The following is a 27,555-nucleotide window of genomic DNA, read 5'->3' on the forward strand; positions in this document are numbered from 1 at the left end:
GAGGTCCCAGGGTCCCAGCCTATCAGTGGATACTGGGGACGCCCAGCTCCTTGCCATAATCCTACACAGGAGGTCCCGAGGCAGGAATCCACTGAGCCCGTAGAGTCCTGCTGGCCATGACGGGAGCCTCGCAGCCAGCACAGCTGTGTGTCAGCTTCCCCTTTGGGCCAGATGTCCCAGCTGGCACTGCTTTAATGACATCTACCCCTGAAAGGAGAGACTATTAGTCTTTCCAGGAAAGAGCTCACCAGTGCTTTGGGACCAGGTGAATGACTGGCTTATTGCCAAGGCACCATCTGAAGCTGGTGAGGGAAATGAGAGGAGTGGGCAGTGGTGTTCTCGGCCTTTGGGATGGAGCCCAGAACTCCTTGGCCTGACATTCCCAATACTGCATGGCTCCCTACCCACTTTCTCAACTAGACTCGCCCACTCACACAGTTGCTATGCTCCAGCCTGGCTGAACGACTTGGGGTTAATTCCTCCAATTTCTGCTCTGTCTTCCTTCCAGGCCTTTGCAAATGCCAATGCCAGGCCTCGAGCACCTGGGGTCCTGACCCTGCACCTTCCCCGTCAGCCTGGCTAACCCTTACTCATCATTTACACCTCACCTGACCCATTACTTCCTCCAGGGAAGTGTCTCTGAGAACATTCTCTGGATCAGGTTGGAGGCCTCCCCTAGATTCCCCGGCCCTGACTTACCATCCATGCCTAATTATTCATAGCCCTGTCTCCCCAGCCATGGCTGGGGGTACTGCCTGGGGGCAGAACTCAGCCTCAGCAGGTATCCAAGAAGCAGAGGAGAAGCAGCGTTTGGCAGCTCCCACCCTAGGTCTGCAGCACCAGGCCTGATGTATAAGGGTAGTTAGAAAACACTTGCTGAAAAAATGGTAGTGTTTGGGCTCCATCCTTCTCTTTCTTGCTCTGGAGCCTTCTGCTGTTGTCCTTGCCTTTAACTCCAGCCTGTCTAGCTGGAGGAGACCCGTCTCTCCTGGTTTCCCAGAAAGCTCCGTTTGACCATCTGTTGTGGCACACAGGTCAGTCAGCTGTGGACAGGGCCTATCTTCGTCGCGTCTGGACCCTGTCTGTTCATCTCAGTCCCCTCCAGCGTCCAGTCACTCAGGAAACACTTGACTGAGCATCTGCTCTGTGCCTGACCCCATGCTGGGCAAAGGGACCCAGAAGAACAAGATGCAGTCCCTGCAAACAAATGCACACCCTTTCCTATAATGAGAAATGCTGAATATAGGGGTGAGGTCGGCTTCCCTGGGGAAGAGTCAGCCAGGAAAGCCAGGAAGGTTGAGAAAAGTCTCTGAGGGGTCAGCACTGGCGGTATCTACCAAGTATGAGCTGAAGGACTAACCAGATTGGATCTGAAGGTGACAGGACACTAGCTGGGGGGGGGGGGGGGGGGGCTGTAGGCAAGGGTAAAAGTGTGAGAGTCTTCCTGGAAGGAAAGAGTATCTGGCTGAGCATGTGGTGAGGTACTTTGTGTGTAAGACTTACAGGAGCCCTGGCATGGACTAGGACTCTGGTGGACGAGGACTGGGTACCTGCTGGAAGGTACCCATCAGGGGCCAGAGAAGAGAACTTGCCTCTGGCCTTGAAGAAGTAGCATCTGTTAGGCACTCAGCCTAGCTTCCTGGGCCTCCCTGGCACTGGAGGGGTCTGCCAAGGTCAGTATGTCCATCTCTCTGCCTCTGTGCAGACTAGAACCCAGCCTCTTTGGAGCAACTTCCTCACTGTCCATTTGGCCACTGATGTCTGAGGGCAGAACTTAGGTCCAGGTGGGCCCAGGTGTGACATCCTTGGGGCTGAGGACATGAGCAAGATGACTTCCCTCCTCAAGGAGCCCCTGGAGGTGGGGGATCTGGGTGGCTCAGTGGTTGAGTATCTGCCTTTGGCTCAGGGCATGATCCCACGGTCCTGGGATCGAGTCCCGCAATGGGCTCCCCGCAGGGAGTCTGCTTCTCCCTCTGCCTATGTCTCTGCCTTTCTGTGTGTGTCTCATGAATGAATACATAAAATCTTAAAAAAATACTTTAAAAGAAGCCCTTGGAGGCTATTCACATCTCTGTGACCTCACTGGCATCTTCCTAGGCTTTATCAGGTGTGCCAGACACTCTTTGGTTTTTTTATAAGTTGTTTAGATTCCTCACCACAATCCTGAATTATAACTAAGGAAGACATGGAGTCTCAGACAAGGATGTGGCTTTCAGGGTCTCACAGCAGGCAAGAGTCAGAGCCAGGGTTTGAATCTCACGTGTGCTGATGTCAACACCTCTGCTTCCAGGCAGGGCAGGGGTTGTTATACCCATTAGACAGGAGCCAAAACCAAGGCCCACTTGATAATTACCTAGCATTCACCCAGCTCTGTAGTTTTTATGAAGCTCTTGCCTATACACCATCTCATTTAAGTCTCACAAAATCTGGCGAGGTGGGTCTTCGCCCCACTGCACAGATGAGGAAACTGAGGCTTGCACAGGAAGTGACTCACCAAGGCTACACTTCCTGCTGGTTAGAGGCCAGGTTCTCCTGACGCCCAGCCTCCTGTCCTCTGCACCTTTTCCAGCCTGGAAGCCCTCCTCCCCCCCCGAGGGGCCAATAGTGAAGGTGAGTGGAGGAAGCAGTGGGAGCCACCCCGCAGCATGACCCATGGCTGTCCATATGTGCTCCTGCCTCCTCATGGAGGATCCTCTTGCTCCCCTTCTAGCTCATCATCCCACATTATTTATCTTCAGCGCTCTCATCTGGCATCACGTCACACATTTACGTGTAGGTGCTTTATCTCTCCTGAGCTGGATTCCAGCCCCTGAACAAGTGCGGCTTTATCTGCTGTGCTCACTGTGGTTTCCCTGGTGCCTAGTTCAGTGCCTGGCACCTCCTCAGTGCTGTAGGCTTCAAGCCTGGCCTCTGCCGCGGCCCACCTTCTCCAGGAGGCCACTTTTGGCTCCTCAGGCCATTCCCAGCTTCTCTATTTTCAGCTTCCGTTTTCGGTAAATGTGAACCCCTGGGTCATTAAGCCAGCTGTTTATGGCTGCCTCAGAGCCTTCATTCCCACAGATGCCACAGTCACAGCGCCTGCTTGCCTTCCCCTCACCTCCTGGGTCTTGTCTCCAAGGCCTTGCTGCCCCCTGGAGCCTCCCCTGCCGGCACCCCCTCGCTCAGCCCCCTCTTCTCATAACGCACTGCCTCGGGGCTGTCACTTCCTGACAGACTCTGTTGGCTCACTTCTCCCACCCCTTGTCACTGTGGTCCGCGGTAGAAGCGATGGCGGTAGCTGCCATCTGATCACCTGACATATGCCGAATGTACCTCCCATGCACTGTTCCTTTTTCTTGTCATCCCAACAATCCTATGAGGTGGGGATTATCCTCCTCATTTTACAGATGAGGACACCGAAGCTGAGGGAGGCTGGGTGACTTGTCTCAAGTCACAGAGCCACGTGGGGGCAGAGCTGGCCAAGAGACCTCCCTCAGATTAAGGGGGTTAGAGCTCAGATCCTACCCCACTCTGGCATGTGGAAGGGGAAGCCCAGGAAACCCTGGTTTCATCAGCCTGGGTGCGGCCTTCCTGGTCACTCTGCTATCAGATGTTGGGCAAGGAAGTGTTCACACAGCCATTCCCACCGCCACCCCAGCCTAAGCTCTGCGACTGATGGGGTTGGGCCCCACCGCCATATAGGCAGCTCTGGCTTAGCCCTGGTGGCGGCAGCCAGACTTGTGGGAGCTTGCGGGTGGGGGGTTGGCATCCCTTGCACAGCCAGTCTGTGGGATGATGTCCCTGGGAGGGTTGGGGCATGGTTGGAGGCCAAGCAGGTAGCCCTCCCTTAAGTAAGAGTATGTTCCTGAAGTCTGGGTGTGCGCTGGGTGTGCACTGGCTTGTGTAGTGTGAACCCGCCCTCAATAGCTTGGCATCATGGGAATGATGAGGGACGCAGAGCCCACATTCCAGCCTTGAGTCCTAGCTACCCAGTACCCTGACTCCAACCTCTTTTGGCTTCACCTCACCTCAGTTTCCATCTCTGTGAAATGGAGTTGCCCATCCCCTTCCTGGGGAGTGCTCTGGGACTCTGAAACCCAGATAGATGGGGGGCCTTCTTTCTGGGGATGAGAGAACTGCTCTGGCTTCCCTGGCAGCTCTACTCCCTCTGCCCTCCATCAATCTAGGAATAATGAGCTGTGTAAAGTAAGTGGTGAGAGAGATGGTGCCTGGGAGCAGCTGTTTGAATGCGCTGTTGGGGACATTTCTTCACAGGACTAGTGAAGTTACTCTATGGTCTGTCTTGTCTCCCTCCCTGAGAAAAAGATACGTAGGTAGTGCATTTTGTTCCCATTGCAGTGGGAAACTCCTGCTCAGGCCGCTCAGTCTGACTTGGACATCCAGGCCTCCTACTGCCTCTGTGGCTCATGGGTCTTCGTTCACGTGCAAGCACCTTCTGAGCACCTTCTCTCACTGGGCCCTGTGCAGGGCTCTGGGCACATAGATGAATTGGTGTGAGCCCTGGCACCCAGGAGACACTGGCGGAGCAGGGTGGCCAGTGGGCACGGAGGGTGCTCTGTGGTCAGGGAGGCCGGGAGAGGGTGGTGTGAGAGCAGACTAGACTCAGCTAGATGCTGAGGTTCCCTGCCAGCCCGCTCCCCCGCCCCCAGACCTGGGGACAGTCAGGCTAAGTGTGAAGGTGGTGACAGTGTGGCATCTGATTGCAACACTGGCATCCACATCAGCCTCTTCCACAGCCTGGGCAGAAGAGGTGCTGACGGCTGAGTGGTGAGGGCCAGCTGTGACCTGGGGGTGCTTCCCATCCGCTGGCCAGCCATACCAGGACTGTTGCTGGGCAGTGAGCCTCTAGGTCTGTCCCCAGGACAGACACCAGAGTGCAGCAAAGAGATTGTAGGATTCATCCTCCCCACCCTCACTGTAGAGATGGAGGAACCAAAGCCCAGAGAAGTAAGAGTCACACAGGTGTCAGTGGCGGAACTGGGACCGAAACCTCAAGGCATGCTGCCATTTCACCTGGTCTGGCCCATGACCCAAAACCCTGTCCCCTCTCAGCTTCCCCCTACTTTGTTGTGGGAAGAAGAGAGAAGGAACTTGGAGAGACCTGCCATCTGGGAACAGAAAGAACCCAAGCCTAGAGGTCGGACCTGAATGGAGTCCAGCTATGCTACTCTGGCCGAGTAACCTTGGCCCTGTCACTTTTTTATCATCATCAAAATAGGAGTGATGATGCCACAGTGAGGGATCAAGGTGCCTGTGACAGTGCTGTGTGGGCCATGTGGGCAGCGCACCTGTCACCCAACTGTGAAGAGAGGGGCTAGGGAGCCTGAGGAACAGCCCGAACAGAGACCAGTTCTTTCTCTCACTCGGCAAATCTTTGCAGTGTTTGCTCCAGGTCAGGCCCTGGCAGGCCACTGGAAACCTAGATGTAGATCAGACCCAGGTCTGGCTCCATCTTGGGAGAATGGATTTATAATCAGCAGCTAGTACAAGGTGAGGGGCGGTGGGACCCAGAGGGGGTCTTCTTTCCTCTCCCTTATTTTTCTATTCTGTGGGCCTCTCCTGACTTCATTCCAGATAGGTTCTCTCCATGGACAGGGGGCAGGTAGGATGGCTTCTGACAGTTCCAGGTTTGCTTGGCCTTTAGCGTCTATAATCCCAGAGAAAGAATGACAACCCCTCTCCAAAGGCTTACACTTTCTGGGTTTTGAAGGACAAGCTGCCTCATCTCATTGTCAGGGTCTCGTCAGGTGGGCACAGCAAGGAGGGATTTTCTGGGCAGAGGAGCAATGACTCAGCGTCTCTTAGGTCCATTCGGGGCTTCCACTGGGGCTGGAGTTCAGTGTCATGGGCAGGCCAGCTCCAGGGCTGGACTCTGCAGTCAGCCAGGTAGGGATGGTCTGGCCTGGAGGCAGCCGAGTGGGTCAGGCCCGAGGAACAGAGTGGCAGCTTCACCCTGGGCTCCCTCTCTGGGCAGCCTCTTACTCTGACTTCCACAGAAACACCTGTCATGCCTTAGTGGACTTGGCATTTCCTATGTTGTTGCAGAACGGGCTGTGGATGGTAGTTGGAGTAAGGCAGAGTGAGAACAAGCTGGGCAGTGTAGAAAAAACCTGCCTCTCACCACTTGCCATGGGGCTGGGGCAAGTTCTTTAGGCCCCTTCTTCCCGTCTGGTTAATAAGGTGAGGGTCACATCCCCTCCTGCACTCTGACCGTATCTAATTGTGAGAGACCGCTAGTAAATTAAGCAGATGGATTTGGATTAGGCATTAGGAAGAATTTGTCTTTTCGGTTGTTTCGATGGAAGATATGTCACCGGTGTGGAATTACTGGGCAATCCCTCTCCATGCAGGAGAGCTCCGTATGATGAATGGAACCAGTTGGCTGGCCCTGACCCAAAGCAGGGGCTGGCTGGCGAGAACGTTCCTTAAGCGCTCCTCATGCTGCTGGCCTCAGGGTCCTGTCTGCAGTAGGAATAGGTCACACGAAGCAATGTCTGATGCCCTTCCCTTCATTTCCTTTTATTCCCTGCCTAGCAGAAAGTGGAGGCCTGCAGCTCTTCCCCCTGCCTCCTTCCCTGCTCCAGACTGGCCCTACCTGAGACTTGGGCTGAGGATCTTTGTTAAAATGCAGATTTCAATATGGTAGATCCAGCATGGAGTCCCAGATCCTACATTTCTAAACAGTGCCCAAGTCCCACTTTGAATAGGAAGGTGCTGGAGTACATTCTGTCTTCTTTTCAGCCAGGGCACCTAGTCTGCCCCAGACCCAGAGCAGGGACTTACCTACCCTTAGCGCCATGGCTCCTGCTTCACTTCATCTAACACAGCCTGGGGGCCGGGGTGGGGGGAGCTGCAAAGTCATGACTTGGCAGGCTAGCCCTGGGATCAGGGATTCAGGCCTGTGCTTGGGCCTTACTTCTCTCCCCCACACATCTACACAGGTCTTTCCCTACTTCTGTACAGGTTTACCAGGCCCTGAACATAACCTACCTCAGACCTGCAGTGTCCTATATACAAGAGCCCTTTGTGCTTGGCACCTGCTTTGGAGAAAAGGGAAGTTCCCTGAGCAGGGAGCAGGAATCTGTGTTCTAGCCCTGGCTCTACTTCCTACTGACTGGGTAACCCTCGCAAATGAGTGCCCCTCAGTCACCTGAGGATCCTGTTGGGCCCTATTAGATGATCCTAAAGGAAGGGTCTCAGGCTCCAGCATGGGTTTTGGGGAGGTGTGGAGGTAGAAAGGGCCTCTGGTGGTAGGATTTTCATTTAGAGGGCCAAGGAGCACTTATGGCAAAATGTCTGTTATGCCTCTGTGGCCCAGCTTCATTTGCTTTTGTGTTTACATACTACCCCTTCCACCCAGTTACACCTGCAAAGTGGTAGATGTTACTGAGCACCCATAGGTGCCATGCACTGAGGATATGACCGGGAGCCCTTGAGGTCTTGCTTGTTGAGTGGAACCAAGGTTCCACTAGTGTCTAGTTCTTCTGCTGGACCATGCCCCCTTCTTCTGATCCATTAGACTAGGTACAGGAGATAGGACTGGTGTGCCTGCCTTGAGGTCTGGTGTTATCTGTGTGTCTCCTAAAAGTTAACTTTCAGCCAGTGAGGTTTATGTCCCTTCCTAACTCTGTTGTGACCTTGTTGCTCTCTAGATTTTGAAGAAATGCAAAGGCTCGAGTGTAAGCCCCTAACCCCCTCTCCCAGGAGTAGGCCAGTGTGAAAGGTCATGAAACCCTCAAGGACAGCATTGTGACTCAGTTCTTGGGCCTTGCAGAGTGTCTGGTGTGAAGGAATGTTTGAGCAGCATCTAGTAGGCACGCAGTGAAGATGAAGAGGGTGAAGAGCATGCAGTTGGTGCTCAGTAGACATGGGGGTTGGAAGTGGCCCTCTTCCTCTGGCCCAGCTGCTGGAAGGAGTGGGGCTATGATTAGGAACCTCACCTATGATCTTCCCCAGGGCTGCCTCTCCTTCCACTACCAGGCTTTTTGGCCCCACTGCCTACCAGCCACTGGAGTCCAGGGCATCATGCTGGGAGCAGATCCAAACAGCCAATTAAGTAGGTGCATCCTGTCCTAACTTCTAGGCTTGGCAGCTGCTTGGTAGCAAACATAATTGTGGCCCTCACTATCCCAGGCTTCTCGAAGCTCACTGGCCTCTGGGTCCTTTGGGGGAAGCAAAAGCTCCCACCTGATTCCTCTCTAGGCCCTGAGTTGAAGCCGAAAGTGGAAATTCCTCTAAAGGTGGCAATGGTGGTGGTAGTGGTGGTGTTGGTGTGAGGACAAGATGGCTCAGCCTGCTGGGAAAGGGGTCCTGGGGATGGGAGGGGGCGGGGATTGGGGTTCTCAAAGTACACTTAGAGAAAAAAACATTGCAAAGTGGATATTGACCCTCTGTCCTTGGCCTCACAGGCATAGATAGCAAAGGTTAAATATTTGTACTAAGATCCAAATAAAGGATAAGGACAGAAGTTTGATTGGGGTGGAGGAGAGGGAAGAGAACTGGCAATTATGAAAAGCTTACCCCCACCCCAGCCTCTTTGGATACTTCATCTGGTCTCCAAAATGACCCGGTGAAGGGAACACCATTCCCAATAGGTACATATTAAAGCTAGGACACGGGGAAGCGTATAAACAGCCCAGAATGACAAAGCTACTGGGTGGCAGGCAAATCTGCATTTGAACCCAGGTCTGTCTGATTTTGTGGCCCATGCTCCTCTCACACTGTGGGAGGTGTCTGTGCAGATGGGTTGGTCCTGGGGATCTGAGGCTGGAAGAAAGCGTGGCAACAGGCTGACCTCTCCCCTCTGCTGCAGGCACTGGCTCCAGCATCCTCTCCGCCCTCCAGGACCTCTTCTCCATCACTTGGCTCAATAGGTCCAAGGTGGAAAAGCAGCTGCAGGTCATCTCGGTGCTACAATGGGTCCTGTCCTTCCTTGTGCTTGGTAAGCTGGGGCTCAGAGGGTGAGGGCAGGCAGGGTCCTCCTCAGCAGAGCTTAGAGCAGGAGCTCTGCTCTGCAGAGGTGAAGGGGAAGAGCATCCTCCAGCCCTTACCACCTTTTGGGTGCCAGGTCAAATACTCTATCCCCCTAGCCATGCGTGAGGACCCAGATGCAGTGGGAGGTGGTGATATGGGTCCCCTCTTACAGATAGGAAACCCAACTCTCACATAAGGTAAGTAACTTGTCCCAAGTCACCCAGATTTGAATCCAGGTCTCTAGGACCCTCAAAGCCTCTGCTTTTCCCACATGCTACCCTGCCTTACCCGCAAACATTTTCCAGCAGGTGTGTTGCTTTGCCTTAGTGTGGTATGGTTGGTACCAGTTTGAGTGCTGACCCAAGCTCAGACAAGCTCTGAGACCTGGAGCTCTTTAAAAGTTAATTTCCTCATTTCAAATGAAGCAAAAGTGCTGCCTTCTTCACAGGGCCTTTGTGGGACTTGAAGGTAAGGAATGAGAACATGCAGCACAGGGCCTGGTCACGGTGGGCCCCCATTATATGGCAGCTGCTGTTGGGACATGCCCTCAAACCCTGCTCCCAGTTGTCAGCACCCTCTGCTGGATGAGGTCCCTACCTGCTCCCCTGGGCCCATTAAAAGCTTCCTTCTTTTCTCTCAACCCCCCCTCCACCATGGCTACACCCGCAGGTTCAGCTTAGTTCCCATCTCCCTCCCTGACTTGCTACCCAGCCCAGGGTCAGGCCATGGTGGATTGTCTGGGAGGAGGAAAGAGCCCACGTATGGGCCAACCCCTGCTCTCCCAGCAGCCTTACTTCTTCTACCCACCCCTGTGTTCTTGGCGTAATGAGAGGCCTCCTGGCCTGTCAGAGCAGAGCATCACAGAGCACATTCCCTTGTCTGTGGGAGAGTCCTTCTGGGCACAGCACTCTTGAGGATTATCCGGGCTGATGGGGATCATCAGGAGTTCCATATCAGTGCCAAGGCATGGAGACCTCTGAGACCACATTTCCACGGCTGTTCCATGCTGCCCCTCCCTTCCTTTGCACAGCAGAGGGAGGGGGCAGGGTGCTGTTTGTCAAGCCCCCTCAATGTGTCTTTCCCTTTCTACTTCATGGACAAGGAAGTAGAAATTTATAGAGCTTCAGTGACTCTCTGAGACTATGCAGTGACTCTCTGAGACTGTGAAGCTCATCAAGTGGCATAGTTGGGATTTGGGTGGAAGCCCAGAGTGCCTGCCGGGGAGCCCACCTTACTGGAGAGCTCCGAATTAGTGGGCCTGGTCTGAACCAGTTTTCAGCTTTGGCCCAAGTGTAGATTTTAGGGAGAGGGCCACAACCCCCCAAAATTAGGTGAAAAATTGTATGTGAGAATATATGTACCTTTTTCTGGGGTGAAGGGCAATTACCATCCTCAGATTCTTATAGAAACATATGGCCTCCAATAGGATAAACACAGGTCTGGGGAACAGAGTAAATTAAACTGACTCCCTTAGGGCTCAAACCTCCACCTTGGCCTACTTTGGGCTGCTTATTAGGATCCTAGAGCAGAGAGCCCAGGAGGGCAGAGACTTGTCCAGAATGAGGAAGGAGTGGGACCAGGACAAGACCCCATGGACTACAGCCTCCCAGATGTCTGTGCAGTCTGCAGCACCAGCTCCCTAAGTCCCCATTTGCACCCAGCAGCCGCTGTTAGCCCTGTCTCAGTGGGTCAGACCCATGCAGTATGCAACAGGGCCTGGCCTCAAGCTGTAGGTTAGCAATTGATCAAGTCCACCATAGCCCAGAAACTGGCCCAGCATCTTCCCAACGCCCTTGTGTAGGTGGGAGTCAAGCCTGCTCGGATGGGCAGGTCTGCTGAGCGGCTGCTAATTATTGCCCAGAGCAGCCCCAGCCACTCCTTCCCGCTCCCACCCAGATCTGCCAGCGGAGGCTCATCTGGTGTTGCAAGGCAGCTGTGGCCCCACTGGCCTACATCTGAACAGACTGACTATCATTTTTGTGCAATGGATCTCTCTGACATTCTGATAAAGGCAATAAACCTTCCTTAATGTTTTTAAATGTGTAATACAAAGTACATTGGGTTCCAAAGGAAACTAGTGATATTGAAGTGTAAATATGTACATACACAATTAAGAAATATTAGGCATGCAGTAATACCTGTGCTTCTTATTACGTTAAATAAAAAGATCTAGTGGCAGATGTAATGGTTGCTATTATTCTTAATCGTTTATGAGAGGAAGTGATTTTTTGAAGATCTCTGCTACTGCTATAAATGTCATATGAAAACACTTTTCTTTTATTTTTTTTTTCACTTTCGTTTTCTATTGGGGTCAGTCAACCTGTACTGCTAATATTGCTGTGGTCCTTTATATGCATAAATGAAGGAAATACTAAATTTTCCTAATAGATGGGTGAAAATTAAGGTGTCATCTTGTTCCCCATCCAGTCCATGGATCTCCAGATGGAACACTTGGCTGTGTGTTCTCTTCTCTTTCACATCATGTTGTTTAATTTTCCCAGCACCCTGTGAGGACGTTGAGGCTCAGGGAGGGGCCACAGCCAGTGAGTGGCAGGGCTAATCCAAGCCCACTCTCTTCGAGGGCCCTGCTTTCTCCCTGTCGCTGAGCTGTCACAGGCCACCCTGCTCACAGGCCTCTGTGACCAGACTTTTGAATCACCAGCTTCACCAAGACATGGGGCAAAGGTGACTATGATATTGGTCCTGGGCCTTCCGTGCATGGAGCCAGTAGGTTCTTTCAGTAGTTGTTTACACCTCCAGGACCCTGTGATGGGGCTGCCAGCTGCCACTCTGTGGCCTACGAAGATGAAGCAGGGAGCCCCTCATTCAGAGGACTAGGAACAGGCTCTGAGAAAGGCCATTTGGCAGGTTCAGCTCATTTTTTGCTCAATAAACGGGGTTGGTTTCCTGGGTTGGTTTCTGGAGCTGGCGAGGTGAATCAGCATTCCAGCTCCCAGGGAGCTCAGGGGCTGGAGGGCTGTGTACAGGAGGGAGTCCTGTGCGTGCTAGGAGAGAGGGGCTGTGGGCCCATGAGGGTTAGGAGGAGCAGGTCACCTGGGCTGAGAAAGTCCAGAACTGGAATATGGTCCCTGGACTCACAGCTAGTTCTCCTTTCCTCCAAACAGGCTGCCGTAGCACCAGTGTGTGAATGGTAGGTAGGGGTTCCCATCTTCCCAGAGAGCTCAGACTTTGAGGCTGGGGCGGGGGGCCTGCGGCTCAGCCCCTGCTGGTCCCTATATCCCTTAGGACAATTGGAGGTTTGATGGCAGCTAGATTTTTCAGGCTGCTTAGACTCTAGCCTGAACCTCAGGGCCCTGCCCAGGTCTACCTGGAGAATCCACCTGGCCTCTGAAGGAGCTTGGATACCTGTGGAGTCTAGGGGGCTGGGAAGGCCCTTTTCCCAAGCCTGAGAAAGGGGACCAAATGCAAACTGCTCAACAGTGTGAATGACTTGGTAGGCTGTGAATGCTTCCCTAGGGTCTTATCTTCCCTATCTGTGACATGACACTCCTGAGCTGGTCCGGGAAAGCTGGATGCCTGGTCACTGTGCTGGCCATGGGTACTCTAGGGCTGTGTGGCTCTGGATCCCATGCTCTTTCTTCCTCCTGCTGTGCTGAGCTTCTGCTGGTTTCCCAAGGGAGGGGGGAGGGCCAGATGGACTCTCTATGAGCCTAGGAACAGGAAAATGGTGGTCCCTTGTTGTCCACAATGCAGTCCTCTTCTACTCCTGAGCTAACCTCATCCAAGGCAGCTAAAAACAGTACAGCTATCTTGAGAGCGGCAGTGAACATAAAGTGACCAGGGTTGACTTCCCTCCCTGAGCGGTGGGGAGGGTGCTGGATGGAAGCCATGCTTCTACCAAGGGTGAGCACCTGCTGCCCCCAGCCCTGTGCTGAGTGTCAAGGGGCAAAGAAGATATCCCCCCCTCCCCTAGTGCAGAGAATTCAGAGGTGAGAGATCCATATGGGAAAGTAGTGTGAGACTGGAGAATGGTTCTTGGAGAGATCTAGTCTGGGCTAGACCTTGAAGGCTGGGTAAAAATGGGAGGATAGAGGCCCTGATGAGGGCTTCCAGGGGCCAACCAGATGGCCTCATCAGGCCAGCCCTGTGAGGGCTAGGTAAGCCAGCTCTAGTACAGATTTTCCTTCCTTTCTGAGCCACATTATTCAACGTTAGAGTCGGAAGACCCAGAACGGAGTGACCGTGTGGCAGCTGGCCCCAGAGCATCTTCTGAGGGCCCCGCTGTGGTTTTTGCAAGGGGACCTGTTGGGCTCTGGCCTCTGGCCTGCTGCTCTGTTATGTTAGAAAGGGCTGGCCCTCCCCCTGGGGCAGGGATCCACCTCTGTCAGGTCCCTCTGGTGGCAATCTGGGCCTTCTAATTTTTGGTGGACTTCTAAAGCCTAGTGCAGATTATGGATTTACTGGCCCAACTTGAGTTTGAATCCTGACTTTGCCACTGTCCTGCTGAGTGACCTTGGGCACATTACCTCTTCTGGAGCCTTAGTGTTCTTATCTCCAAAATGGGATAAAGTCTCCCCCCACACACAGTTGAGACAGTGGCTCAGCCCAAGTCCTGAGATGTAGAGCACTCGGTTGGTGGTCCCTCCCTGTGTCCACAGTAACTGTGGTGAGCACTGGGGTGGGGAGAACTTGCAAGGAGGGGACAGAAAGAACAGCTGGAAGGATGGCTTTCCCAGTGTTCTGCCCAGACCACATGGAGCCCATGAGCTGCTCGCCACCAGGAACGTCTGTGAGAATCTAGGAGATGAGGTTACAGTCCCCGGGAGCCTCATTCTCCCCAGGCTGTGGCTGTAGGCTGCCTCTGCCCATGGCCCCAGCTGTGCCAAAGCCATGTCACTTGATGAGTCTGTGCCCAGAGGGCACACTGAGGCCCACCCAGGGAGGGTGGGGCATGACCCATGGCCATCTGCTTTCCCCCCAGGAGTGGCCTGCAGCGCCATCCTCATGTACACGTTCTGCACCGACTGTTGGCTCATCGCGGTGCTCTACTTCACCTGGCTGGCGTTTGACTGGAACACGCCCAAGAAAGGTAGGAGCAAGCTCCTCAGCCCACCCCCCTGCCCTTGGGACACTTCCTCCTGTGCAAGCTGAGGTTCCTCAAAGTGGGTGCTTCCCTTTTTACTTAGCACCTGCTAGGTGAGAATTGTGGAGCTAGGCCAGGGGGTGGGGTGGGTGGGGGTGTTGAAAGCCCCTCTGAGGGCACCATCCTGGTGCTCAGAGGAGCTCACACCCAATTAAGGGTTCGCATAACTTGAGGGATCGAAGGTGGAAGGGCGGGGGGGGGCGGGCGGGCGGGCAATGGCCCACACCATGACAGGCCCCTAACTCAGGGTTCATGCTGGCTCTGTCTTCTCTGCCTTGCCCAAATGTCACCCACCCCCCACTCCCGCTCCTTCCCGACACTGTATTTTGTTCCCTGGAAGGTGGCAGGAGGTCACAGTGGGTGCGAAACTGGGCTGTGTGGCGCTACTTTCGAGACTACTTTCCCATCCAGGTAAAGCCGTGCGGGTATTCTCTTGGGGGGGTGGGAATGGACAGGGAAATCTGAGCTCAAGCTTTAACTCACGCATCTGCGGTTACCACATGGGCCGAGTGACCCCCTTCCACTATGAAATCTGTTCATATTCTATCTCACTTTATGCAGTATTTGAGGCAATTTAGGATACATACAATGTCATACCAGCTAAAAACAAAAATCGAGACTTGAGGGGAAAGACTTCTAGTATAGTTCAGCCATCAGGGTCAACAAAGTTGCAGCAGTTGAGCTTTGTGGTCAACTCTTAGCTTCCCGGCAGCCAAGGCAAAAAGGGAAACGTGATAGTTGTTGGTTTTTATTCAGGGAAAGGAAGAAGCATGCTAGTTTCTTAGGGAAACAAGACTTGTACTAGCATTTGGATCTAAAAGATGTTTCAGACACTGAGATCATTAGTGATATAAAGGGCACATATAATAGCAGATATTACGGCCGTTGCTTGTCTGCCTTTCAGTGAATATTAAAAGCCTAACTTAAAATGGAAGTGATTTATCAAGAGCAATACTGAGGTAGTTTCAAGTCCATCTGATCTGAACCACGGATACAATTGAAAGCAGTAGGTGAGAGAGGCTTTCTTTTCCTTCTGAAGCTCTGATGAAATGCCACTTTTCTCAGCCAGTTGCAGGGGGCTTGCTGGGCTCATGCTGGGAATTAGGGCCCAGGAAACTAGATGTTCTGTAAAAGAAGAGTGAGACCCTGGTTCTGAAGCTCAGGGAAGGCTTCTGGAGGATGCACTCCTAGAACTCCATCTTAAAGATGAGCAGCACTAAAGAGGCATGGAAACAGATGAACGCTTAGGCGCCTGAGTTTGAGAAGAAGCCTGGGGTGCCGGGGGAGTATTGAGGAGGTAGAGTGGAGAAGGAGGCTCTCCATGTATTGGGAGCTTTCTAGAAACCAGCACCTTTCCTCAACGAGTCCCCTTTAACCTTCACAGTACCCTGTGAGGCGGGAATTTGTTTTATCCCTTTTTCACAGAAATAAAACCTGCAGGTCAGCGTGTAGTAAAGCTGAATGAGGCTGGTAGCAGTTTGAGCTGAAATTCCACTTGCTGTCTGCTTCAGAATCCTGCAGTCTCCCCACCACAGCGTGCTGCCTCCCTGTGCAGCAGAACTATAGGAGATGGCATGGAGAACTGGGCTTCTCTCGGGTTTGGAGGCTGGAGGCTGGAAGAGCCCAGTATGACCCTGAGTGAGGCACCGTCCCTCCCCCCATATGAAGCAAGTTTAGACTAGGTTGGTCTCTGCATTTACTTCCTGCTGCACCATTGGCTGCCCTGGGATCCCCATGCTGGTCTTCTAAGCACCTATCTTCTTGGGACCAGCCTCAAGGTCCTGACAGGATAAATGATGACTAGGTCTGGACCTTTTCTCATCTTTATCTGGCCCCCAGCCGGTGGTCTGCAAGCCAGGCTAGCAAGGCAGAGGCATCTGGGCCCTGGGGCATGTGGGCATTGCTGGGGGATTGTGGCAGAATCCTGGAGGTTTTTCCCTGCAGGGGAAACACCTGTCTGGCCAGCTCACTGAGCACCCCAACACTGGCACACCCTAGCTGCTTAGGGTAATCCAGCAGAAGACAGTGGGGTCTGAAGAGCGGAGGCAGCATGTGTGAGAATGAATGTGTGCATGGTGTAGGGTGGTGTATGTTTGCTGCTGTGACTCAGCGACTGAGACATCCTGGCATGCTTCCCAGAGGAGGTGGCCGGGTAACCCTACATTCCTCCGCTGCACTCAGTATTGGGAGGGAGCTCCTTCTGCCTGCCACAGCCTGAGCCAGTTTTCCCAGGATCCTTGGGGTCAGTGTTCCTGCTCCTGCCTTTCCTTGACCCCAACTCTCTGGCTGCAAGGAATTCAAGGCTGTTGTTGCTGGAACAATGCTGCATCATCAGACTTAACCTCCTCATTCTAGAAGTGAGGAGACTGAGTCCTGAAAATGGGCACAGTCTGGTTTAGGCTGCACGACAAGTCCATGCTGGCATTAGTACTAGAAGCCAAGCCCTAGGCTCTTTCCCACTGAATTCCTACTGCCTGTTTCCCTGGGAGAGATTCAATGCCAGATTTCCCCATTGGATTGAGCCCCACTTCCTGGGTTGTGGTTAGAGACCTGGTTTGAGCTCCTGCTCTGTCACTTTATTCACTGACCGGCAGCTATTGTTCCCTGTCCAGGTCTGGGCTTGGCACAGGAATACAGCAGAGTCGGCCCTGGTACCCCTTAGGTGGGCTCACCATCCTAGCGGATTCTGCTAGACTTTGTCACTTTCTGTCCAAGGGGCCGCAGGCACATTTTCTCAATTTCGCTGAGCCTCATTAGCCTTACTTTTATTTTATTTTATTTATTTTTTTAGCCTTACTTTTAAAATGGAGCAGTTCATATGATAAGAAGTAATAAATTATGAGTGGATGCCAGGGATTATAGCCTCTTCTCTCTGTTGGGACCCTTTCATCAGGGAGTAGGCCGCAGTGATCAGAGAAGCCTGTCCCTCTGGAAGATTCCTTGAGTCCAGTAGCCCCCTTCACCCAACAGGATACCCAGTGACCATTGACCAGAGCTGGGATAAGCAGGTGCCCTTCTCTTCTGATCTCCACATTTCCAAAAGAACCAAGCAAAATTCTGTGTCCCTTTTCACACCTCTGTTCCAAGAAGTCAGAGTTGGAGCCAGAGGGCACCTGTGAAGCTGGCCCTGAGAGGGCCCCAGGCACCAGGACCAAAGCCAACCTGGGCCTGAGGCATGCCAGGGCATGGAGCCTTGGCCTGAGCTCTGCTCTTTCTCATTGGTCATCTTGGCCAAGCCCCTGATCCTCAGGCTGCTCTTTTGTGCAGGGAGAGTTTGGTCTTGGTGATCTGATGTCAGAGCTGACGCTTTGTGGTATTCTGTGTGGCCCTTCTGGCCCTCCCCATTTTCCTGGCCTCTTGTCAGTGATTATGTAAGGCTCTCTAGCTGTAACCATCCGCTCACACTTCCCCCGCTTCCTTTGGATAGCTCTTTGCCACCAGAGCAGCTCAGTGAGCCCCAAGAACATTCCTTCTAGCACAGGAGGGCTCATGTGATAGCAGCAGTCATGTGATTTCAGATACCACCAGGTACCTGAAAGAGGAGTGCTAGTACCTAGGTCCCCTATCCCTGAGTTATAGGCAGGATCTTTGAAGAGGAGATCAGGAAAGGTTCTCTGAGCTTAGAATACCTATCTGTCCATCTGCTTCATTTCCCAGATGGTCCTACTAAGGCCCAGAGAAGAGGGACTGTCCTGAGATCCCAAAGCAAGTTGGTAGCAGGGCTGGTATAAGAACCAAAGCTGTCTACTTCAGGGCCCATGTTTTCCTCCCATGTTCCTCCATTACTGTGCCATGCTGAGTGAGCTCAGGCAAGTCTGCTCCTCTCTGATTTTGAATTTCTTTGTCTGTTTGGTGCCAAGATAGGACAAGCCCATCTGAGCACCCTTCCTACCCTGGGAGGCGGAGTGGGAGGAATGACTTGCCAGGAATGTGTCCCAGGCTTATGTTAGCCAGTGAGCCTGGCCTGTGCAGTCCCTTGGCCTGAGACTTTGCCATGAGAGCAAGCATGTCAACAGAGCCTTCATCAGCTGTGCCTTCCTTCTCCCTCCAGAATGGATGCTCTGTCCAGCCCTGAGGGCTGGCTTGAAGACAGATCAAAGCTGTATCAGCCTGCATTCTTCTGGGGACTGCCCCAAGGGCCATTAACTTGCAGTGTGTCCCAAGGCAGCTCACTTAGCAAATGCCCCACCAGACAGAGATGTGAAGGTGAGGGGGAGGTGTTTTAAAGAGCCAGCTAGGGAGCCCCTGGGTGGCTCAGTTGGTTGAGCATCTGACTCTTGATTTTGGCTCAGATCTGATCTCAGAGTTGTGAGATCAAGCCCCACATACGGTTCCACACTCATCTTGAAGCCTGCCTGAGATTCTCTCTCTCCCTCTCTCTGCCCCTCCCCACCCAGCTTGCATGCGCTTTCTCTCTAAAAAAATAATTAAAGAGAAAAGAAGAGAAAAAGAGCCAGCCAAGCTTCTACCAGATGACACATCTTCATGCCAGTGGCTCAGAGAAAAGCATGCTGGGTGGCCCAGTCTAGAGGTGGAGGAGGATTTGCTGTGACCTCTGAGAAGTGGCAACTCCTTTCTCTAGGTCTCAATCTCCACCTTGCCATCAAAGGACCAGCCTAGATCAGGGCTCTTCCAGCACATTCTATGCTTTGGACTTCCAGACCCAGCCTGTGGTTCCAGAGATTACCAGTGTGGTGCTGGCTGCCTTAGCTCTTACCTTGACACATTCCTACCGTGTGGAAATCAGCTCCAGGTTCTAGCTTTACTGCAAGCTAGTGTTGTGGGTACACCTCTTCAGGAGGTGAAATCTCAAAACAGTCTCCTGGCAAAGCTCCTGTAAAACTGCGGGCTCCCTTTTAGACTCCCTCACTGCCCCCTACCCAATAGTCATGGCTTAGGCTGCTGCTGTGTTTTTTTTTTTTTTTTTCTTTAAGATTGTATTTATTTACTCATGAGAGATAGAGAGAGGCAGACACACAGACAGAGGGAGAAGCAGGCTCCCCCAGGGAGCCCTATGCGGGACTCGATCCCCGGACCCCAGGATCATGACCTGAGCCAAAGGCAGATGCTCAACCACTGAGCCACCCAGGCATCCCTAGGCTGCTGCTGTTTTTCGTTTATGTATCAGGCAGCAAAGTGCTGGTTGGGTTTTTGAGCTGCTTTAATGTGCTTGCCAAAGGCAAAGTGAGAGAAAGAGTACCAAAGGCCCAAGCAATGGGGGGTGAAACTCAGGGGGTCTGGCTCACACACATCCCAAGAGTTACAGAGCTGGGAATGGTGCCAGCCACCATCTGCTCCATCGCCCTTGGGTCTCTGTCACCTGAAGATTCAGATTTCAGTTTCCCAGGGTCAGCCACCAGCACCCCTGCACCCCAAATTGAGCACCAGGTCCTTTCCCCAGCCAGGGGTTCCCGAATCTAGAATCATGGAAAATACAGGCTGTTGACATTCTGCCAAGGGCCCATGGCTCTGCCTTCAGCTGGCACCAGTGCAGGGTACTTTTAAGCACAGCAGTGGGGGTGATATCAGGGCCACCCTTCTAGAGGCAGGACAGCCCACAAGACCAAAAATGTTCATACCCTTGGACCCAGGAATTGTTCCCTTTAGAAGTTTGTCAAATAATCAGATATGTGGACAAAAAGAAGGTACTTAGGGAAGAATTATTTCTGAAGGAAATTTTGGAAGGTTTTTAAAGATCTATCAATCAGAATTTGATTATGATTTTATTACACTGCATGGCTACATGACAGAATAATGTAGCCACAAGAGACACGTGACTGAGGGATTGTGATAGGAAAAATAGTTATGATAGGCTTGGTAGAAAATGATGTTAAAAATGAGAGGCACCTGGGTGGCTGAGTTGGTTGACATCTGCCTTTGGCTCAGGTCATGATCCCAGGGTCCTAGGATCGAGCCCCACATTGGGCTATTGGGCTCCCTGCTCAGTGGGGAGCCTGTTTCTCCCTCTCCCTCTGCAGCTCCTTCTGCTTGTGTGCGCTCTCTCTCTCTCTCTCTCTGTCAAATAAATAAATAATAAAATCTTTAAAAAAGAGAAAATTATGTAAAAATGATATCAACCACATGCCCTTAATTTTGTGGTTTTTATTTTTAAAGATTTATTTAATTATTCATGAGAGACACAGAGAGAGAGAGGTAGAGACACAAGCAGAGGGAGAAGCAGGCTCCCCACAAGGAGCCCGATGCAGAACTCGACCCCCGATCCTGGGATCACGTCCTGAGCCAAAGGCAGACACTCAACCACTGAGCCACCCAGGCGTCCCAATTTTGTGGTTTTAAAAAAAGAGCATGTGTATATTTGAGTAGCAAGAGAACTCAACACGTCAGAGGGGTTTATCAGGATGAAGACAGGACAAGTGCTTTGCATCACCTTTTCACTTTCCTGTATTTTTAAAACACTCCATGATTATTTGTTATTTTTCTAATCAGAAAAGAAATGATGTTTCTGAACAAAATAGCCTTCCTCTCCATCCCTCTCGGAACCCTTCACCTCCACCATGTTCTGTGCAGGGAGCAGCCCCCTGAGGAAGCCAATCATTCTTTAGAGCATCCCAGGACATCTTTGTTGATAGCTGGCCATACAGCTGGTCCCCTGCCCCTGTAGGGCTGGCACAGGGCTGTTGCTTACCCCGTCCTCCCCACAGCAGAGCATGAACCAAGCCTGGCCGCATGCAAGGAAGTTTCCATCCAAGCCAGCTGCACTGTCCCTTCTCTGGCCAAACTAAGGGACATGGACTTTACCTTGACAAAACCTGGACATCCCTCTTCATCTGAGAGTGGCCAGGGTTGGTTGAGGAGAATGGGCCCAGGAGGAGGGCAGGCAGGAGGCTGTCAGGGTGCAGATCACCCTGTAGAAGTATGGGAATGAGAGAGAAAGTTTCCCACTCCATTCCCCGGGGACTCTCAGTCTAAGTGGCAATTGCGAGAGTCCTGGGTCAGGTGCAGTGTCGCTCGGGTCCTTCGGGTCCAAAGTCACTCAGGGTCCAGCATCTGTGGGGCGTGTCCCAGGACTCCTCTCCCAGCAGTTTCCTCTGACTGAGTTTTGCCCTGCAGCTGGTGAAGACACACAACCTGCTGACCACCAGGAACTACATCTTTGGATACCACCCCCATGGCATCATGGGCCTGGGTGCCTTCTGTAACTTCAGCACAGAAGCCACAGAAGTGAGCAAGAAGTTCCCTGGCATACGACCCTACCTGGCCACGTTGGCCGGCAACTTCCGGATGCCGGTGCTGAGAGAGTACCTGATGTCTGGAGGTGAGAATCCACTCCTGCCTGCCCCTGCTGGGCCCCGTTGTGCAGGCCTGAGCTTCTCCACTGAGCAAGGTGACAGAAAGGCCCGGAGGCCAACACACCGTGCCCCAGCGGGCCGGTCCTGTGCTGGCAGACAGTGTGCCACAGGCATGGTGGATCAGGTCTGAGCAGGAGAGCTGTCCATATGGTCTTTAGGATTCAGTTTGGATAGTATCTTCCCTAGGAAGCCACCTCTGACCCCTTTTCTGGGCTGCCCTGGCCCCTGGGCTGCCCTTTGCATGACCTAATCACCATTCATGGCTCTGTCCTTATCCTCCCGCCCATGACCCCTGCCACCCTGATCCTCTGGGATCCCCAGCACCTAGCAACAGCCTGGTAGAGTTAGGACCTCAAAGAATGTTTGCCAAATGAACGAGTTCCCTAAACAACCTCATATCGTTATTCCCATTTTACAGATAAATAAGCCAAGGCTCAGAAAAAGAAATAGCTGATGCAGGACTATATAACTTCTAGTGGCTGGGTTAGGTCTGGAGCCCAAGTCCAGGGCTCTTTCTGTTTATGTTTGGCCTTATGCAGGGGGGAGGGGGTGCATTTGTGAACAGCCCTGACTCTGTGTCCTTCTCCCTGCCAGGCATCTGCCCTGTGAACAGGGACACCATAGACTACTTGCTTTCAAAGAATGGGAGTGGCAATGCCATCATCATCGTAGTGGGGGGTGCAGCCGAGTCCCTGAGCTCCATGCCTGGCAAGAACGCAGTCACCCTGCGCAATCGCAAGGGCTTTGTAAAACTGGCCCTACGCCATGGGTAAGTGCTCCCTACACACACATACACACACACACACACACCAGTGTGCACATGCATGCACAGCCCTCCAAAGCTATTTGGCCCAAACAAAGGCTCCTTGGTTCCTGGACACAAGGCCCAGACCCCAGAAAGGCATGGATGAGAGTCTGCCCTCCTGTAGGCAAGGAGAGGTTGGAGGTCAGAGCCAGACCAAGTTTGCTCAAGTGTAGCCTGAGTGTCTAAGTGGAGCAGAAATGCAGCCTGTGCGTCCTGGGCCCTCGCAGATGGGCTGAGAGGCCAGGCTCCGGTGCAGGACGGTGCACCCTCAGGTCAAAACATGTTATGTTGCTAGGAGAGCAAAAGGCCTGCAATTAGGATTGGCAGACCATGGCTTCTCTCTTTCAGAGCTGACCTGGTTCCCACCTACTCCTTCGGGGAGAATGAAGTGTACAAGCAAGTGATCTTTGAGGAAGGCTCCTGGGGCCGATGGGTCCAGAAGAAGTTCCAGAAGTACATTGGCTTTGCCCCATGCATCTTCCATGGCCGAGGCCTCTTCTCCTCTGACACTTGGGGGCTGGTGCCCTACTCCAAGCCCATCACCACCGTGGGTGAGCATCCCCAACCTGGGCCCCTGACCTCAAGGTGCCCCACTGCTAGTTTGTGGGAGAATGAGGATTCACGTCTAGGCTATCTATTTCTGACATCCATGCCCTAAACCATGTGGATGTGGACATGTTTGGGTGCCAAAGGAATGGCTAGTGGGGGTGGGGAGTGGGCGGTAGGGAATTTGTTCCATTACTATGAGCCAAGCAGTGCCAGGTGAGAAAACGAGACTCGGCGGTCTGTGTTTGCAGAACCCAGGAGTCTATCAGGGAAGACCAGGAAGACCAGTCATCAAGCAAAGATCATGAGGGGGTGTGAGGGGAATGTGCAAGGTGCTCACTCCGGAGGGTTGTAGTGAACTCAGGGCAGAGGCGACTCTTACACCTCTAGCTGAATAGGAATTATCTAGCAAAAGAGAGGAGGAGGAGAGATTTGTCAGAAACATTAGCCTGAGTGAACTGTCCACAGCAAAATTGTATAGATTTTTGAGGAACAGAAAGAAAAACATCAACATGACTGGAGCATAAGGCTCTGAGAAGTATAGTGAAAACCAGCTGTGGTTGTTTTTCAGCTTTGTTGTTCTGAGTGTGTGTGTGTTTATGTGTGTGTGTGTGTGTGGTTCATGAGCCAGAGATCACACAGAAGTGTGAACGCTGCCAGGCATGGACTTTCAGGGTCAAAGCTCACACAGATACTTTGAGTTATCAGCATCAGGTATTTTGCTTTGTATTTTTACAAAGACTAATTTCCTGAACCCTAGGGACAGACCCAGACTCACTCTCTGCTATTGTTACACACAAATCCTGTGCCAGGCCCCGTCGCTCTTAGGCAGCAGGGACATTTCCATGCGCAGGTGTGGCTGGAGAGGGATAGGCTCCTGTGGGCAGTGGGAATGAGTCTGCTCTTCGCCTAAGAATGGAGAGCTGCTTGAGGGTTTTGGGAAGGAGAGGTTCAGACCTGCACTTTATAGTGATTCTTGGGGCTGCTGGGTAGCAAATGGGCTAGGAGGGTAAGAATGAATCCCCAAGACAGGTGCAGACGCCTCTGTGGCAGCTGCTAGGGACTGAGGGAATGGCCGCGGCAATGGAAGGAAAGGACATGAACTGGGGAGAAATTTCCAAAATGTCTTTGCCAGGGCTTTGGGATGAGTTGGGTGTGGGGATGCAGAAAATAAAGCAGTGCATGGATGTATGAATGTTGTGCTCCTCCTCCCTCACCACACTTTTCAAAGCATGCCATGTGATGTCAGAATCCCCAGCAAAGCCCTACAAGGAAGGATCCCATGTGACAGGTGAGGGAACCCTGTTGATCCCGCCTGCTGCTTAGTGGCCAAAGGGCATGGGGCAGGTCCTTTCCATGCCCTGGGTCCTCCTCTAGCAGGGGACCACCTGAGATAGAGCATATTTGGCACAGTTCCTGGCACATGGTTGGCACGTAGCGCTGGGTCACTGCCATCAACATCATGGCAAAGTCTCAGAGATGGTGGACCAAGGGGACTGACTAACCAGAGGCCTCTGCCCCATTCTTCAGTGGGTGAGCCTATCACCATCCCCAAGCTGGAGCACCCAACCCAGCAGGACATAGACCTGTATCACGCCATGTACATGGAGGCCCTGGTGAAGCTCTTCGACAAGCACAAGACCAAGTTTGGCCTCCCGGAGACGGAGGTTCTGGAGGTGAACTGAGCCTGCCATTGAGGGCCAGCTCCTGGGAGGAACCAGCTACAAATCGTTTTCTACCAAGTTCTTGAATGCTTTTTTGTTCTGTAAATTTGGAAGCGTCATGGGTGTCTGTGGGTTATTTAAAAGAAATTATAATAATTTTGTTATTACATTACAAATGTTAGGTCTTTTTTTAAGAGGGAAAAAGTGAATATTTCAAACTCTTGCACTTCCCATCTATCCTGCTCTAGGTGGTGGCTAACACATCTGAGCCTTTATGGTTTCCCAACTAACCCTTCTGCTTCCTGTCCCAAAATTACAGAGAAAACTCAGTCCTAGTTAACTGGGAAAAAAGGACTGCCATTAGTGGCTCAGGCAGGTTAGATTATTTGCAGAATTTTTCCCACTGCAGGATAAGGCGCAGCTCTATTCCAAACTACCTACCCCACACTTAACTGCAAGGCTGACCCCTCAGCAAGGGGAAGATTTGGAGGGCACAGTTGTCCCCATTTTGAAGAGCATCTGGAATGCTCCAGCTTGAGTCCAGCCATTCTTTTAAATCTGAGGCTTCCAGAGCAAGAATGGGGGTGGCAATGATCCTGTGCTGGCATCTGTGCTGTCCCAGATGCACCGTCTCCAGGATTATTCAGCCACCATGTTCTGGTTGGAGTGATTGGTCCTCCTCCACAGGGTGCTGATAATATGGACCCAGAACAGACCCAGACTTGGCCTGAATCACATACTTTCCTGTGGCCTCCATTTGTTTAACCCATACTCCGAAGTGCAGGTGTGAGGAAAGGATCCCTCTTCCTGTTCACAGAGGGGCCTGGTCTTCTGAGCAGCAGATTGGTTTCAGGTCAGGAGTCCCCTGAACCCAAGCCTCACATATTTGTGCCTTTCTGAGAGAGTAGGGGCCAGGGAAGAAATCCAGCCCCTCCTCTGTGTGTTCTGTTTTCTTTTGATGAGATTGTTGTACCATGTCACACTTTTGTATTTTACAAAATGAATAAATAAAAACGAGAGTCCACTGTGAGTTATTGCTGGAGTTGCATCTATATCTTGCTGCTGATGCTCGAAGAAACCATGGCCCCATCTGGGCCACCTGCCAAGCCTTACCCCTTGCTCCTTTGGGCTACACGACCCTGTGGTGTATTGGCTCCCTATTGCTGTGTGACAAATTACTCCAGAATGTAGTGGTTGCAAACAACATTGTGTCCACCACACAATCTGAGAGCCAGTAGATGAGCTCCAGCTTAGCTGAGCCCTCTACCTCAGCGGCTCTCACAAGGCCACAGTCAAGGTGTCAGCTGGGCTACAGTTATCCTAAGGCTTGACTAGGGGAGGATCTACTTCCAAGGTCATTTCTATGGTTGTTGACAGGGTTCACTTGCTCATGGGCAATATATTGACCAGAGGCCACTCTTAGTTGCTTACCACACGGGCCTTTCCATGGAGCAGCTCACAGTGTGGCAGCTGACTTCATCAGAGAGGTAAGCAGGAAGAGCCAGAGAATGTGCAAGGCAGAAGTCAAGTTATTTTATAACTTAATCTCAGATGTGATATCCTATCACTTTTGCCATATTCTCCCCATTAGATGCAAGTGACTAGATCCAGCTCACCACACCCAAGAGGACTATACATTGAGTGGAAATCAGGAGGCAGGGGGTCCTTGGAGCCCCCTCATAGCTATCTACCCCATGCATTAAAGGGTTACTGTCCTATATGTAGGTAAAGGCTACAGTCCTGAAATGGCTGAGCTGGAATCGTCCTCCACGGATCACTTAAAGCATGTTTCTTGCCTCTGACCTCAGTTATACCACAAAGTGGGAGAGCTGGCCTATTGTCACTGTAGTGATTTCATACCACACCTAGGTCTCACAAGATGGCACCTCTCTCGGCTCTAATTCCATTGGGTTCAATGAGTCCTAAGCCACTGAGAACCCTTCCTAGCTGAGACCAAATGACTTCATTCTAACTTTACCACTGCCTAAGTGCCCATTGTTGCTATTCATTCACCCACTTCAAGGATCACCCCCTGTGCATCCAACATGGGGTGCCTCATTGAGCTGGAACCTCAATGCCTGACCTGGGACTTGAAGGATGACTGGAAGTTTTCCAGGAAGGAAATGAAGGGCAGAGCACCAAGTGCAAAGACAGGGAGATGGCAGTGCTGATCTGAAGGAGGAGGTGGTGGCAGATGGGTCTGTGGTGGGGGTTGGCTTGGGAGGGTGGGAGACTTCTACAGAGTTGCTAGGTGGGCAGCGGTGCAGGTGACAGCAGGAGATACCCTGAAGGGGCCTCAGGCCCACAGACCTCCAGTAGGGGACAGATATTTCCTCTAGGATGGAGGAAAGGCCTGTTTTTTGAGGACAGTCTCAGCCCCATCCAGCCTCAGTGTGAGGTTAGCCAGGACCCTCAGGCTCTGGCTCCAGACTGAGCCCTGGCCCTAACAGGCCATCTCGGAAAGGCAGGCCCTTATTCTCAGAGTTAATTTTGTGAAGACTGAACACCTAGTGTACGTGAAGGAGCACTATCATCTCCGCCTAGGAGCAGCGACAATCAGCAGGGCCTAAATCCCAGAGGGGTCCTCACCTATGGCAATGTACGCCTAGCAGCAGCCTGTGCGGAGCCGAGCAGAGGACTGTTTGCTCTGAGCAACATGTGGGGGGCTCTAGGTATATGCTGTGAACATTGCTTCTGATTGGGAGTTGTTCCCTCAGGACAGGGAACGGGATCCTCCTTTTCCAGATGACCATCTACTTTTGGACCCAGGAGGTGGGGCTGTCGTCAGCCAGGAAGTTGTCAAGTCCAATGATTCTACTTGTGGTTCACAGATATGGCCACTAGGGAGCGCTGAAGCTAGTTCTGAGCCAAATATCCTACAGAGGCCCAAGTTTCGTTTCTTTTTTAAAAGATGTTATTTATTTATTCATGACAGACACACACACAGAGAGGCAGAGACATAGGCAGAAGGAGAAGCAGGCTCCCTGCGGGGAGCCCGATGTGGGACTTGATCCCAGGACCCTGGGATCACACCCTGAGCCGAAGGCAGATGCTCAACCGCTGAGCCACCCAGGCGTCCCAAGTCTTCTATTTCCTTGTTGATCTTGTTGATCGTCTGCCCAATCTTTCTATCCATTATTGAATATGGGCATT

General features: G+C 52.3%; 1 protein-coding gene across 3 annotated transcripts in view; it reads left to right on the top strand.

Annotated features, from left to right (window-relative positions):
• Positions 1-25,432, top strand: part of DGAT2 (diacylglycerol O-acyltransferase 2) — a 32,709-nt gene extending 7,277 nt beyond the window's left edge. For 2 of the 3 annotated variants that reach the window (XM_072794666.1, XM_072794667.1), the window contains exons 2-8: positions 8,813-8,941; positions 13,916-14,023; positions 14,418-14,488; positions 21,149-21,353; positions 21,982-22,156; positions 22,541-22,743; positions 24,269-25,432. In XM_072794666.1, the coding sequence (XP_072650767.1) occupies positions 8,813-8,941; positions 13,916-14,023; positions 14,418-14,488; positions 21,149-21,353; positions 21,982-22,156; positions 22,541-22,743; positions 24,269-24,423 (1,046 nt within the window). In that variant the 3' untranslated portion in view covers positions 24,424-25,432. Of the gene's footprint in view, positions 1-7,812; positions 8,057-8,812; positions 8,942-13,915; positions 14,024-14,417; positions 14,489-21,148; positions 21,354-21,981; positions 22,157-22,540; positions 22,744-24,268 lie in introns of those variants that run through there. The other variant, XM_072794665.1, reaches the window with a different exon arrangement.
• The last annotated feature ends 2,123 nt before the right edge of the window (positions 25,433-27,555 follow it).

The sequence above is a fragment of the Canis lupus genome, chromosome 23, assembly GCF_048164855.1.
Source record: "Canis lupus baileyi chromosome 23, mCanLup2.hap1, whole genome shotgun sequence".
In the NCBI taxonomy this organism is placed as follows: domain Eukaryota; kingdom Metazoa; phylum Chordata; class Mammalia; order Carnivora; family Canidae; genus Canis; species Canis lupus.